Source organism: Cibotium barometz, chromosome 27, assembly GCF_041138505.1.
Source record: "Cibotium barometz isolate CiBa-2024 chromosome 27, ASM4113850v1, whole genome shotgun sequence".
Taxonomy (NCBI): Eukaryota; Viridiplantae; Streptophyta; class Polypodiopsida; order Cyatheales; family Cibotiaceae; genus Cibotium; species Cibotium barometz.
In genome coordinates this window covers 37500977-37516395 of record NC_141072.1, presented here as the reverse complement: position 1 = coordinate 37516395, position 15419 = coordinate 37500977, and the positions used below count along the sequence as shown (strand labels likewise).

Sequence of the window (15419 nt, the reverse complement as noted above, 5' to 3'; positions counted from 1 at the left end):
AATATCTATTTGAGCTTCTATTTCGGGGGAGTTTATTTTAATAAGAAGATATATTTTTCCATCCAAAAATATCTAAAAATTAAATAATCTCTCTCTAGAACATTTTCTCTCTCTAAGTCAAAATAGGTAGAAACAAGATCTGTTAATATTCTGACAAGGGGAATGATTACAGGGGGAGAGATTGGACATCTTGAGGGACTGGGGGAGGAATCTTACATCCTACCCCACTTAAAAAATGTGAGATGTCCTCATCTCGCAGGTGGAGTATGATCTCTTTCATCTTCTTCTTCTTCTTCAATCACTTCCAGCATTACTGCTTTGGAAGTGGACGGCCGATTTGGGAATAACTCTCTTTGACTTCCCCTATTCTGAGAGGCAGAGGTCTTGCATTACTTTGGACTGAAATTGCAGGTTGGTTAGAGGGTCTACCTCTTGAATTTCCATAATGTTGCCGGATTTTAGCGGATAGAAACCTGATTACTCTGGAAGGAATGGGCTAGAGTCTGGAATCTTGATTCCTGATTTCCCTGCCCCGAAAACCTTGATCCAAAAGGAGTTGGGCAATCCATACTACGATGTCTAAATCCTTGACAATTATAGCATATCACTCCCTTGTTCAAGGGTGGAACTTCAAAAGTTAAATTCCAAGGGATTGAGTTTCGGGAAAAGGACATTTCTTCCATTCTAGAACTTTCCCTATCCTGGGATTGACCCTGATATCACTTAGGCGGTTGGAATCACCTTCTAGAACTAAAAACCTTTTGAAAGATGATGGTGCTGGCGTTGGTGGGACCTTGACATCAAAGGCCCTGGAGAAATCCTTCGCCATCCTCACTGCTTCGGCCATGGAAACTGGCTTGGTGTTCTTCACCAAAATATTCAAAGGTTCGTTCAGCCCCTTAATGAACCTGGCCATAAGCTGTTCTTCATTTAGCGGTGGTGATGAGTATTTGAGGAGAAGAGCGAACGCTTGGTGATATACGTCAATAGTTCTGCTCCCCCTGGTTAACTCTAAGAATTCATTCATCTTTTTTCCCAAAAAGCCGGGAGGACAGAACCTCATCCTTAGGTAAATTTTGAGATCATTCCATGTCTGGGTATTCCGATCCAGACGGTTTGTCTCGCAATGGTTTCTCCATGACACTCTAGCTGTTTTTACAATCTTTAGCCTTGCAAGAGCCATTTTGCTCTTCTCATTGTACTCGCTGACATCGAAGTATTCTTCCATTGCTTCGATCCACTTCTCCACGACCTCTCCCAAGTTTTCCCCTTCACCCTTGAAAGGTCCGGACTGCAAGCTATGAAGAGTTTTACGAACATCGAGGTCGACCTCTTCCTCATCGAGTTGGGGTTATCATTTCTACCACGACGACCTCGATCCATGTTCCTTTCAATACAAAAAATCTTGTTAAGTTCCCTTTATTTATGATTCAAATCTGATTTTTTATTTATCTGATTCTAGGGTTCTTTAGATAGGTCGGTTCCCCACAGAATCATGGGATGATAAAGATACTCGCATTATCAAGATAACAATTCATTCAGAACATATCATTCATATCTTTAACACAGTAATGGTCTATTAGACCGAAATTTCCATCTGAATAGTCCTCCACATGGGGGATTTCAATTTTATAGATTTTTAATTTGTCATCCCTTAACTTGATCCACTGGGTCAAGAGTTAACAGTAGCAATCTGTCAGCACAATCCACTAATCTTATAGTGATTTGCTGTATGTGAAAGAATGGATGTGGATGTATGTGAATAATGGAATGTATGTGAAAGAATGGATGTGGATGTATGTATGTGAAAGGATGGATGTGGATGTATGTGCAAGGATAGATGTGGATATGTACGTGATAAGTATGGATGTGGATATATGTGGAAGAATATATATGGATGTAAATGTGATGGATATGAACGAGAATTAAGGCGATGAGATGTGATGTAAATTGGATAGATATGAATGATAAGGGATGTGAATGAATGATATGGGATGTGAATGAATGTGATAGCATGTGAATCAGGATGTGAATGAATGTGATAGCCTGTGAATCGGGATGTGAATGAATGAATCGGATGTGAATGAATGATAAGGGATGTGAATGAATGTGATGGCATGTGAAATCGGGATGAGAATGAATGGTATGGGATGTGAATGGATGTGATGTGATGTGAATCGAGATGTGATGTGAAATGGATGTGATAAGATCTGAAATGGATGTGATAAGATCTGAAATGGATGTGATAAGATGCGATGTAAACTAGATAGATGTTAATGAATGTGATGTGATGTGATGAGATGTATGAGATGTGATGTAATGAATGTGATGTGATGTGATGAGATGTATAAGTAAATGCGAGTGGATGAGGTTAATTGAGGAAAGAAGTGTTGAGTAAATGAGATGTATGAGTAAATGCGAGTGGATGAGATCTGATGAGGTTAATTGAGGAAAGAAGTGTTGAGATGTATGAGTACATGCGAGTGGATGAGGTTAATTGAGGAAAGAAGTGTTGAGATGTATGAGTAAATGCGAGTGGATGAGGTTAATTGAGGAAAGAAGTGTTTAGTAAATGAGATGTATGAAAGAGTGGATGAGATCTGATGAGGTTAATTGAGGAAATAAGTGTTGAGAAGGAAAATGATGTGATTGGATGAGAATGGGAATGCATATTCACATTTATCTGATTCACATCACATCCATCCATCCATCCATCCATTCACATTTATCTGATTCACATCACATCTATCCATCCATTTATTCACATTCATCTGATTCACATCACATCTATTCATCCATTCATTCACATTTATCTGATTCACAACACATCTATCCTTCATTCATTCATATTTATCTGATTCACATCACATCTATCCATCCATTCATTTTTTTATAAAAATCAACTTCAGTGGGAATAACACTTTTATAAAAATCCTTTTATACATCTATTTATGCATAAATTCAATTTTTATTAAAATAACACTTTCGAAATAAAAATAAATTCCTTTATGTATATTTCTATGCATAAAATCAAAGTTAATGAGAGTAACTCTTTTGAAATAAAAATAAATTCCTTTATGCATCTTTCTATGCATAAAATCAAAGTTAATGAGAATAACTCTTTTGAAATAAAAATAAATTCCTTTATGCATCTTTCTATGCATAAAATCAATTTTGATGAAAGTAACACTTTTATAATAAAAAAATTTCTTTTATGCATCACTTTATGCATAAAAATTAATATTGATGAAAGTAACACTTTTGTAATAAAATATTTCCAATATGCATCTTTCTATGCATAGAAATTAATTCTAATGAAAATAATGCTTTTACAATAAAAAAAATTCCAATATGCATCTTTCTATGCATAGAAATTAATTCTAATAAAAATAATGCTTTTATAATAAAAATATTTTCAATATGCATCTTTCTATGCATAGAAATTAATTCTAATGAAAATAATATTTTTTTAATAAAAAGATTTCCAATATGCATCTTTCTATGCATAGAAATTAATTCTAATGAAAATAACGCTTTTACAATAAAAATATTTCCAATATGCGTCTTTCTATGCATAGAAATTAATTCTAATGAAAATAACACTTTTACAATAAAAATATTTCCAATATGCATCTTTCTATGCATAGAATGAAAATAACACTTTAAGAATACACAAACGGAGGGGATTACTCTTTTTGAATAACATAAAGATAAAACTTATTTCCACAAAATTTAAGAAAATTTTGCCATAACCTCCTTTATATGGCTGACCATTTTTAATTTTTACATTCTAAATCTACTTGAAATTTACCCCAAGATGAATTGAACACTCTAATGTAATCAATTCACATTTTAAAAAAAATAGAAAACAATACGAAAAGTCTAACTCTATTTAATTGATTACTCATCTTGGATAAAGAAGGGCTGAATTCAATGAAGAGAAGTGGGAAGCCTTTCCATCATGGCATAAACAACCAATTTCAAATTAAAAGAAGCAAGAAATCATAAAACCATAGAATAGAATTAGAAAAAAGTAGAATTTCTAACTTACATGGAGTTTTGTGAGCTATCCTTTGGCTTGAGGGATTGAGGGTTCTACTCTTGCTTGGATCAAGAGTGGCCACTAATTCTTTGTAGAGGAAAAAGTAAAAAACAAGTGAATTATCAATGAATTCAATGTTTTTGGCTCTTGGGAGGAGTAGAGTAACAATGCATAAAACACTATTAAGCTTTACAAAGGGGGAGGCTTCTATTTATAGGAAAAAGTGAGCCTCTAACCAAGCAAACTGATTCTAGAATTTTCCAAATCAGTTTGGTCACTTTTTGACTATTTTTAGGTCAGTTTAGCTTACTTTTTGGTTCTAGTTGAAACAGGAGAGAGGAGAGATGAAATATCTCATTATTTGAGAGTTTAAAACTCCACCACACATGTGAAATAGGCGCCTCCTTCATAAGAGGAATTCCCCCACACATGTGAAATAGACGCCTCCTTCATAAGAGGAATTCCCCCACATGTGAAATAGGTGCCTCCGTCATGAGGGAAATTCCGCCACACTGAGGTGTCAAAAATGCATCATTTCCTCTAAATATCACTAATAACCTTGTCCTTAGTCAACTCTTCATCTTATGTGAGTATTTACTCATTTTTGGGAGAATTTTCTTTATTTCTTCAATTTATCTCCTCCCTACATTTGGATTAATCTAATTGGCCTCTCAGAATCTTAATCTAAAATTTTTAGAAAATCTGGACCCTTAGGTTAAGGCCTTTTGAATAGATTATAATTTATTTCTCTTCTGAAATTCTTTTTGAACTTCTGTTTCGGGGGAATTTATTTTAAGAAGAAGAGATATTTTTCCATCCAAAAATATCTAAAAATTGAATAACCTCTCTCTAGAATATTTTCTCTCTCTAAGCCAAAATAAGTAGAAACAAGATCTATTAATATTCTAACAAGGGGAATGATTACAGGGGGAGAGATTGGACATCTTGAGGGGCTGGGGGAGGAATCTTACAAAGTCTCCGATAGTTTTCAAGTTTTTCATGGTGGTGACATGATTATCTCTAGTTTTTCATGTGTGAAAAACTCTGAGTTCTTCCATATAACAAGCACACAGGCTTACTGTGGAATTATATTGTTAAAAGACATGGGCTTAGATATATAGTTATACGTGATAATGGATCATTTTCACGTTTTTCCATGTAGGCAACAAAGTTTCATTAGCGATAAAAATAAATCTAGCTATTCATTGTTTGAATACTACATCACTATAAGGAAACACTTCAAAGAGATAATAAATATAGCTATTCATTGTTTGAATACTACATCACTAAGGAAACACTTCAAAGAGATAATAAATTCAGTCTTCCAAGAAGGAAACACTTCAAAGAGATAATAAATTCAGTCTTCCAAGAAACACATATAAACAATGCGAGCCAAGTAGTTATCAATGATTTTTAATTAATGTACATGGAACTCATATAGATCAACATTGCTATCTAAGAACATTGAGTAACCGAATTTCATATAAAAAAACCACCAAGGAATAGAAATGATATTTGCAAACTTTAAACCAATACAAAAAAATTTAACGATTATATCAGTGTACCACCCACCTTTCTTCAGTTTCTAGAGCAATACGTAAAAGTAGCACCTCAAACATCCAATATTATAGTACTTAGGGATTTAAACATAATCTAGATAACAAGCCGTTAACAGTATTATGTTAAATAGTAAGTTAACTAAACAATTATAACACACAACAACAATAAATCAAACATAAATAGGTTGTTTTTGGACCAGTGACTACAACACAAATATATCTTTCACATATTAACAAATATAAAAATAGGCACAACATTCACATATTTGATCGGATCACTTGGTAATATTTTGTAATGAACAAAGATTGAATACATTGGAAAAGCTCCCATTGTAATAAAAAAATACCATTTAACAACAATTCCAATGGAAAACCCATTTAGTAATAAAAAGTGAATATCGTAAAACCGGATGGACATTATTATTATTGTTGTGATTATTGGTGGAACCAGGGCAGAGGTTCTTCTACCTATTTTTTGCTACGGGCACGCAGGAAGCAGTTGTATTGGCGATGGAGATCCAGTGGAGAAAAAAAACCTAGGAGCTGGGACGCTGACACCTTTACAGAATTTGGACGCCAGAAAAGTGAGAAAGACGCAACGCAGGCGAGGAGGCTGCCGTGAGGAGGAGGTACAGGCAAGTTCTCTCCCGTCATAGAGTGTCTTCTTCGGGGGCTTCTGCTTCGCAGAGTCGAGTCACTTTCTTGATAGGTCATGTGTTATTTCTGTGATTGCTGGGCCTCATTGATAATACGGGCCATGCGTTATGTCTGTGATCGCAGGGCCTCATTGATGAGAGCATGCCAAACATGAGTGTCGATGCGGATATCCAGTGGGGAACCATACAGGATAGTGCAAACCAGACTAGGATACTTTACTCTTCCTTTTCCAGTGAAGGAGTAGAGTACAGTTTGTACGACAATGTTGAAGTTTATGATGCAAACCATCCAGATCCCCACATCGGTAAAATTGTGAAACTTTGGGAGGAGAAAGAGGGTGGTAGGAGAAGAGTCCTAATTCGGTGGTTTTTTAAGAAAAAGGAGGTGAACCCCAACTCGGATGAAAACCCGAAAGAGTTATTTCTTGCTTTTGGAAAAGGAAAAGGTGTCACCAATGAAAACGATTTGGTAAGTTTGCTATGGTACATTGTTTGTAGATCTTGTTGTATTGGCGTTTTTGTTCCAGAGTTCTTTTTCCCTTCTTGCAGTCGATCAGTGTTTAAAATCGGGGTAGATTCCACATTTTCCGGCCTCGTGGTTTTATTTCGAGGTTGTAGGAATTTAAACTTGTTGCCAATTAGTGAATAAATAAGCTTGTCCACATTCTTTAGCCTTTGGAGTTTTATGAATGATGAAAAATATTTTTATGGTAAGAATTGTGTGACATTGGTTCAGTGGAGGATAGGACTTCTATGCAGGGCCGAATGATTTCTGATGGGTTCATAAACCAATATCTTAAGTCATGATGTGCAGCTATTCTTGGGTGCTGAGGGTGCGAGGAGGGTTTTTAGTATGCCGTTTGTGTTGGGGGCATGATACGAGGTTCTGAATTCAAGGCACCAGTATCATCATCGTCACCACCATCATGGGCAAGGTTCACTTTCTCAGTGGGTGCTGCATACAAAAAGCAGGTGGCAGCACTAGAGTGGAACGTAAGTGTAAAACATGCTGGAGTCTCATGTTCTTTGATGGAAAGCTCAAGTATGTTATGTTGCTCGAGCTTATGAGTCGAGGCACATGTTTGGAGGTCCTCACAACCACCTTTCTTGATGTGTCTTTTAATTTATACAGGCCAATTGTGGGCATCTAAGCATGTAGTGCTGCTCTGACTCCCGTCTCACAAGTGCCACATAGTCTGTGTATCAGTCCGTGCCATGGGATGCCCAGGTGTTGTGATAACACCCTTAGTTGGCCAATGGGAATCCTCATGGCATGGGACATGTGCGTGCACTCTCTCTCTCTTGACAAATGCATGGTGTGAGCATGCTGCAGGCTGGGGTTTATTCACTGTGTTGGGCTGGCTTACTCTCTTGCGTACCCTCTGTCCAGCAGATTTTGCATTGGCTGGTGTTGGCCAGGGTTCTGTGATGAGGGTTAAAGAAGTTGGTGATAGATGTTTGTGCAAAATCTCGCCTTTTGGCTTGCTGCCTCCGTAGTTTGTCTCTATGATGAGTCATGACTCAGCTCTAGTCAGTATAGTCCTAGGCATCTTTGATCTTTGTAGTGATGGGCCCCGAACCCCTCCCTTGAGAGTGAGGAAGCGTCTATGTATTTCGTAAACTGGGCATCTAAGCATGTAGGCATCTTTGATTTTTGTAGTGACGGGCCCCGAACCCTTCCCCTGAGAGTGAGGAAGCGTCTATGTATTTCTAAACTGGGCATGTTCCTGGATTCATGTAGGTATATCTTTATGTTGTATTAGCAGACATGCAAATCTCACATTGTGAAGTTTTCATCCAAGTTGAAGCAAGTTGATATTGTGTTAATTCTTTCTATCTTTAGTGGTGCATATGTCCTATCAACTACCTTTTTGTTGTAATAATTCTTTCTATTTGTTATGATCCTTAGTGCTAGGCTTCATTATGGCCAAGTCTGCCTTGTATCTCCGGAGCTTTGACAGAAACTCAGTACACAGACCTTTGTATGAATGTATGCTCTTATGTGTCTTTGTGTGTGTGCGCGCGCGTGGTGGGTGTGTGTGTGGGCACTATCGGGCATTGATGATGTTAGTGGCGATGTCGTAGTATCTAGTCCATACTATGCATGATGGAGTTGATGGTTTATTGTCTTGTGGATGACTACCATGAGGTTATAAATTGCACTTTCTTATAAGGTGAATTTGGGTGTGTTCCTGGATTCATCTAGGTATATATCTAAGCATGTAGTACTCCCTTGACTCTATCTCCCTAGTGCTAGATAGTCAATCTGGACTGGTGGGGTGCCTTTGCTCTCCCTATCTCAATCTAGAGGCGATGTGACGACACCCTCAGTTGGCCAATGAGAATCCTCATGGTGTGGGACATGGGTCTGTGGAGATAACCGAGCCTTTCAATGAATCCATCCCCAATGACCCCTAAAAAATGCTCTCTAGAACTGGAGCTTTGGGGAAAGCTTGATCTGGGTACCCATGTCCGGTCTTTGTGAAGCCGGGTCAAGTCCAGGCAGACGAAGCGGTTGATCTCTTGCCGTGAGAATCCAGGCTATACTTGAAGGGAGGAATGTGATCCATATGAAGGCTACGTGATTCAAACTAATTAGTGGAGCGTGCATACTAGAAACTGCCATGGCCCTCCTATGTTAGGTGTCTAGAGGACTCGAGAGCTAGCTGTTGACATTGGAAGGCAATGCTATCCAATGTGAAGGCATGTTGTATGTTTTGAACATGGCATCGATGCTCAGAGGGGCTGATCTGAACTGTGCGAACAGAAGAGCACGTGGCACTAAGCTTACTCCTAATCGCATCATAACTTGCACTCTTTGGTCTCCTCGAGTCCTCTCTTCGATTTGACCCCAAGATGAAGCCCCATACATCACCGCTAGACAAACCAAAGTATCTAATAGCTCGTACCTAGTACTAGGTTCATGGAAGTGGGCCTAGAAGCACTTTTTTTACTTTGGGAGAAAGGGAAAAATTGAGTGTGAGAGAGAGAGAGGGAGAGAAGGAAGGAAAGAAAGAAAGAGAGTTCTATTAATAGCTACAAAAGACCAAAGGCTCTATGCATTACAATGTGTCCATGAAGTGGCAAAATCATGAGAGAGAGAGAGAGAGAGAGAGAGAGAGAGAGAGAGAGAGAGTTATATTAACATCTTCAAAAGACCCAAAGGGTCTATGAGACCAAAATGATGTGTACATAGTGTCCATGAAATCTTGTCATGGATGAAATAAGAAAAATCAACAGTAAACTAAAACTGAAAACTGAAAGCTAAGATCTTAGACTCCGAGATTATACAAGATGAAAGAATCTAGATTCTACTATGCTAGGTACAGGGTACAATAAGTGATGGGATATGAGAGCTGAATTAAAATGGCAATCAACCCTGCATGTCAGGCTAGGGCCCATCTAGGATGTCCATCATGGGTGATACAAGAAGGCTAGAGATGTTGATAGTCTGCGGTGACGATGAGGCTGCTTGATGGCAGGCTAGGATCTGCCTACGGCGGCAGAGACTCACGAACTGTGCTCTAGAAGGTGGTTCTACCTTCTATAGCATTCAGCGCGTATACATTCAGGAAGCCCACAACGTCCTCTCCAATCTTGATGGTCACCCACTGAGCACGACCAGTGACAATGGTGCCTGAGTCGACCACTGCCAGCGACAACTGCTCACTAACGGAAATGCATACTCCACTCCGTGTCCGAGAGGGGCCAAAAGAACGAGACTAGAAGGTGTGACTCCTGCTCTGCAAGATCTTCCTGTAGCGGCAGGTACGTCCCTTTGAAAGCTGGTGCTCCTGAATGAAGAGAATATCAATGGGTCCACCAACTCTCTTTGTGGAGCTTCTCTCTAAGGACATTGTGTCTCTGAAAGCAATGTGGGACCCCCAAACCTTGGATGTTCCATGAAACAATCCGCATAGCTAAGATCGGTGGGAAGCGGAATTGTCTGAGCTACTCAAAGAGTCTTGGGCGTGGGTTTCAATGGAGAGCAATCGCTGTCAGTCTTGGGGCGTGGGTTTCAATGGAGAGCAATCGCTGTCAGTCTTGGGGCAAAGCTGTGCCAGTCCTAGCCTCCATGTTTAGCCACTCTAATAGAGCCCTAGACTATGCATACTTTGGACTCCACTTGTCACAGTGTAGGTATCTGTAGGAGGGGGGAAGTGGTGCTGCCACTGAAACATGAAATACAAAAAGAAAAACCTCCAGTTGGAGGACACCATCTCTCCTGCCTGGTCTCGAAGGCCGGATCTACCCAATTCCATCCAAGCCAACCCTTGAATAGCGGTGGACATTGACTCCATGCTCCAGTTTGTTCCCTGTGCTACACTCAGTGGGAAGGAGAAGATCATGTTAGCAGTCATCTCGTGTCTGTATATCTACACCAGGGCCTCTGTTGTGGGTGTGCCCGCCCGATTTAGGTGTTTTCTCATTTTTCCCCACTCTCCATATTTTTCCCTATTTTTCCTTGGTGTGGGAGGCTGTCCTGTGCCTGTCGGCTGCTCCTGATGATGGCTGACTGGACTTTGCTGCTCCCGACTTTCTTCTGCTGCTAGCCGACTAGAGGAGGGCTCTGGTTGTGGCTGTTTTTTTGCCTGTCGGCTGTTTTTCAGCAGGCCGACTGGTTGTTGGATCAGAGCTCTAGGCTCTTGGAAGATCTTGGGAACTATGTGAGCTAGAGGGGGGCTGTTTGTGTTGCTGATTGGAGGACTGTTTTGGGCCGTACGGGAAGAGGAGAAGCAAGCGAAAGGCGGGCCTTGTTGCTGGACAGCCACTTGCTGGTTTAGTTCTTCATTTTTTCCCACCCACCCTCCCTTTTCAGTTACACCCCCGCAATGGCAGATTTACTTGAGATGGCTGAGAAGCATGTGAAGATCCCGACACTCTCCATGTTCCGAGTGGACCGTCAGTTGGATGGGAACAACTACGGCATATGGAAGGTAATGATGGAATCTGTTTTGGAGTCTTATGACCTTGCTGATTTCATTGTTGTTGGGGTTCCACGGCCGGAGTTAGAGGAAGGGAGTTACCCTCTATTCGGAAGGAACGTGAGGCACAAGCACAGTTATGGGATTGTGTCAATGCCAGAGTCCATTCTTTCATCTTCCTCAATCGCACACCACAAGTGATCAACCACATAAAGCATATGACGCTGGCCAGAGGTATTTGGCAGCATTTGGCTTCTCTCTACAACAGGGTATCGCCCATGAAGAGGATCTCCTTGGAAGTTCAGATGCGCGTGATGAATCTTGCAAAAGTCGTCGACGATGCGGGAGCACATCAACAAGTTGCAGGCTCTTCAGCAGGAAGCTCTCCAGGCTGGGAAAGAGATATCATTGGAGGATATGGCCATAACGTTGTTGTCACATTTGCCCTCTCAGTACTCAGCCTTTTACTCTTTGTTGATTACCAGTGGCAAGCTCAGTACCATTTCATGGGAGGAGCTTGTGCCCATGGTCTTGGACCAGGAGGAAAGATTTATGAACCCTCCACAAGGCGGAGGTTCGGAGGCCTTAACTAGCCAACTGTCGAAAGGCTGTAATAACAAGGGCAAAGGGAAGGCTTCATCGGAGAAGTCTTCTGAGAAGAAGCCCGACTCAGACCAAGAGAAACTGAAGGCAGAGAGGACCTATAATGATTGTGGCGAGAAAGGCCACTATTGGAGGCAGTGTCCTAAGTGGAGTACCGAGAAGGGTGTAGCATCCTCAGCAGAGCAACTGTGAAGACTCCAGCTTTTGTGCACCTGGAGGTTATGGACACCGGTGTTTCATCTTCTTCATGCAGGGAGGAGGTTAGAGGACTCTCCGCTATGGATACACGGGAGTGGATTCTAGACAGTGGTGCTTCTAGGCACGTGAGTCCTTCCTGCACGGCTTTACAGGATCTCTGCAGGTATTCTGGTCACATCCTTATTGGGGATACATCCACTATCCCAGTTCATAGTGAGGGCAGGTTGGAGATAGTTCCGGATGGCAGAGGGGGGAAGCATTTCTCCCAAGTGTTGTATGTTCCATCACTTGGTTTTCATTTGTTGTCAGTGCATCAGGTTTGCAAGGTTGGTATATGGGTGGAGTTTGATGAGCATTTTGTTGCTCTCCGAGACAAAGCAACATTCAGGTAGTTTGGGAAGGCAGAGTGGAGAATGGAGTTTACAAACTTTCAGCACTCTCTCTCCCAAGTCCTCGGTTTTGTGAAGAGTGGTAGTCTCGTAATGGCCACTTAAGTGTGGATACGCTGCAGGTGCAGGCTTTCTCGGACCAGATGGTGGATGGCTTGCTAGATGATGGCAGTAGTTGGCAGGAGCTTTCCAGTACAGATGTTGGTAGTGTCAGAATACGCAGCGGAGATGTTGACCAGATCTGGGAACACAAGAGCAAAACGCAGTGCAGAAAATCATAGCACAAGAGAGAGAGAGAGAGAGAGAGAGAGAGATAGAGGCGTGTAACTCTGCTCTATATACACAAGAAGATCCTGAGAATGATACAAAAAATGACAAGGGGCTGGGGGCCTTTTTAAGTGGCCCCCCATCAGCAGTCGGCCTGCTGTAGGGCAGCCAACAGGACACAAAACACCTCCACGACTGAAAATCTACAGTCGGCCAGCAGCACAGTGGGTCGGCCAGCATCAGGGAAGTCCACGACTCATGCAGTGCAGTCGGCCACTTCCAGAATCTCCACAGATGCAGTCGACTAGGTTCAAGGTCCTCCTGCTACTACTAGACTGCCTCCCATGCCACAGAAAAATAGGAAAAAATGGGGGAAAAATACGGAGAGTGGGGAAAAATGAGAAAACACCTCATAAGGGCGGGCACACCCACAACAAAGGCCCTGGTGTATAAAAATAGACAGGAGATGACTTCTAACACCCCCTCTCAGCTCTTGGCTGTGAAACCAACCACAGATAGCTGGGGTGCCGCCTGAGCAAATCCTGAGATAGCGACTTCGTGAAGAGGTCCACCGTACTGTCCTCCGTTGAACAGAACTCGAGCAAGAAACGATCTGTTCACGAACAAAGTGTCTCTGGATGACCATGGGTTCCTCCGGTGGAAGCCCAATCCTGCAATGCAACCTCTGCATCCTCACCACCTCACAAGCAGCATCACAAGCAGCCCGGTACTCTGCCTCTGTCCTCGACAAGGCAAAAGATGACTGCCTCGTACTGCGCCGTAAAACTGCTCTTGGGCCTGAAGTAGATCTCCTCGTGTCCGGATCTCCTCCCCAAACCGAGTCACTCCAACCGTGGAGTCGGACTCCATCAATCAATCCCCCTCCTGTGTAAAAGAGTCCATGATCCTTCGCATGCCGCAGAAACCATAGGAAACGCAATCCTGCCTCCCAAAGAGTCATCTGCAACCATGAGCTTAACTGCCGCATCAGGAAGCTCCCATCCAGTCTGGTGTCCATCAACCAGATCAATTAACTATTCTGCTTCTGAGTCAAAGAGGCATCACACTCCTCACAAGGATCAACACCTGTTACGGCGCAAAAACAAGTCCTGGAAACCTGATGAAGACCACGCAAGGCCTTCTGTAACCTGTCAACCACCCCCTCTGAATCCAGAACCACAAAGCCTGGAGTATGCACCTCCTTTTGCAAGTAATCAACTGCCACCTGGCTTTCCAAAAGGTCCCGTGGAAAGAACATCCTCATCTACAGGAGGTTCTTTGTCCCGAATACTACGAGACATCCGAGTATAAGTTACCTGTTCAGTTTCCTCTGACTGATGAACACAAGAACTACCAACATCAGTACTGGAGAGTTCGTGCCAACTGCTGCCATCTACTGGCAAGCTATCCACCATCTGGTCCCGAAAAGCTTGCACCTGCAGCGTATCCACACTTAAGTGGCCATTACCAGACTGCCACTTGAGGACCTGGGAGAGAGAGTGCTGAAAGCTTGTAAACTCCATTCTCCACTCCGCCTTCCCAAACCACGTGGCCTGTTGCTTTGTCCCGGAGAGCAACAAAATGCTCATCAAACTCCACCCGTACGCCAGTCTTGCAAACCTGATGCACTGACAACAGATGAAAACCAAGTGACGGAACATACAACACCTGGGAGGAATGCTTCCTTCCCCCCTTTGCCATCGGGAACTATCTCCATCCTGCCCTCACTGTGAACTGGGATAGTGGATGTATCCCCAATAAGTACGTGACCAGAAAGCCTGCAAAGATCCTGTAAACCGGAACGGGAAGGAGTCATGTGCCTGGAAGCACCACTATCTAGAATCCACTCCCGAGTATCCGTTGCGGAGAATCCTCCAATCTCCTCGCTGCCTGAAGAAAATGAAACATCGGTGTCCACCACCTCCAGGTGTACAAAAGCCGGAGTCTTCATGATTGCTACTGAGGAATCTTCACCCTTCTTGGTCTTCCCCTTGGGACACTGCCTCCAATAGTGGCCTTTCTCGCCACAATCATTACAGGTCCTCTCTGCCTTTAGTTTCTCGCGGTCAGTAACGGACTTCTTCTTAGAAGACTTCTCTGACGAAGCCTTCCCTTTGCCCGTGTTACGGCCTTTCGATCGTTGGCTAGTTAAGGCCTCCGAACCTCCACCCTAAGGAGGGTTCGTGAATCGTTCCTCCTGGTCCAGGACCATGGGCACAAGCTCCTCCCATGTGATGGTGCTGAGCCTGCCACTGGTAATCAAAGACGAGTAAAATGCTGAGTACTGAGAGGGCAAATGTGACAGCAACGTTATGGCCATGTCCTCTGACGATATCTCCTTCCCAGCCTGAAGAACTTCCTGGTGAAGAGCCTGCAGCTTGTTAATATGCTCCCGCATCGTCGACGACTTTGTAGGGTTCATAATCCACATCTGTACTTCCAAGGAAATCCTCTTCATGGGCGATACCCTATTGTAAAGAGAGGCCAAATGCTGCCATATACCTCTGGCGAGCGTCATATGCTTTACATGATTGATTACTTGCGGTGTGCAGTTGAGAAAGATAAATGAACGGACCCTGGCGTTGACACGACCCCACATCTGTGTCTGAGCCTCCCGGTCCTTTCGGATCGACGGTAACTCCCCTTCCTCTACTTCCGGCCGTGGAACCCCAACAACGACGAAATCAGCGAGGTCGTAAGACTCCAGAACAGATTCTATCATAACCTTCCATATGCCGTAGTTGTTCCTGTCCAACTGACGGTCCATCGGGAACGTGGGG

General features: G+C 42.5%; 1 protein-coding gene across 4 annotated transcripts in view; it reads left to right on the top strand.

The window, feature by feature from the left end:
• The first annotated feature begins 5869 nt into the window (after positions 1-5869).
• LOC147623354 (protein ANTI-SILENCING 1-like) overlaps positions 5870-15419 on the top strand; it is an 80734-nt gene continuing 71184 nt past the window's right edge. For 2 of the 4 annotated variants that reach the window (XR_015269373.1, XM_086821499.1), the window contains exons 1-2: positions 5870-6236; positions 6382-6726. Coding sequence is in view for 2 of the 4 variants with exons in the window: in XM_086821499.1 (XP_086677625.1) it covers positions 6012-6236; positions 6382-6726 (570 nt within the window). In the remaining 2 variants the exon portion in view is untranslated. The remainder of the gene's footprint in view (positions 6237-6381; positions 6727-15419) is intronic. The other 2 variants (XR_015269374.1, XM_086821500.1) reach the window with 2 other exon arrangements.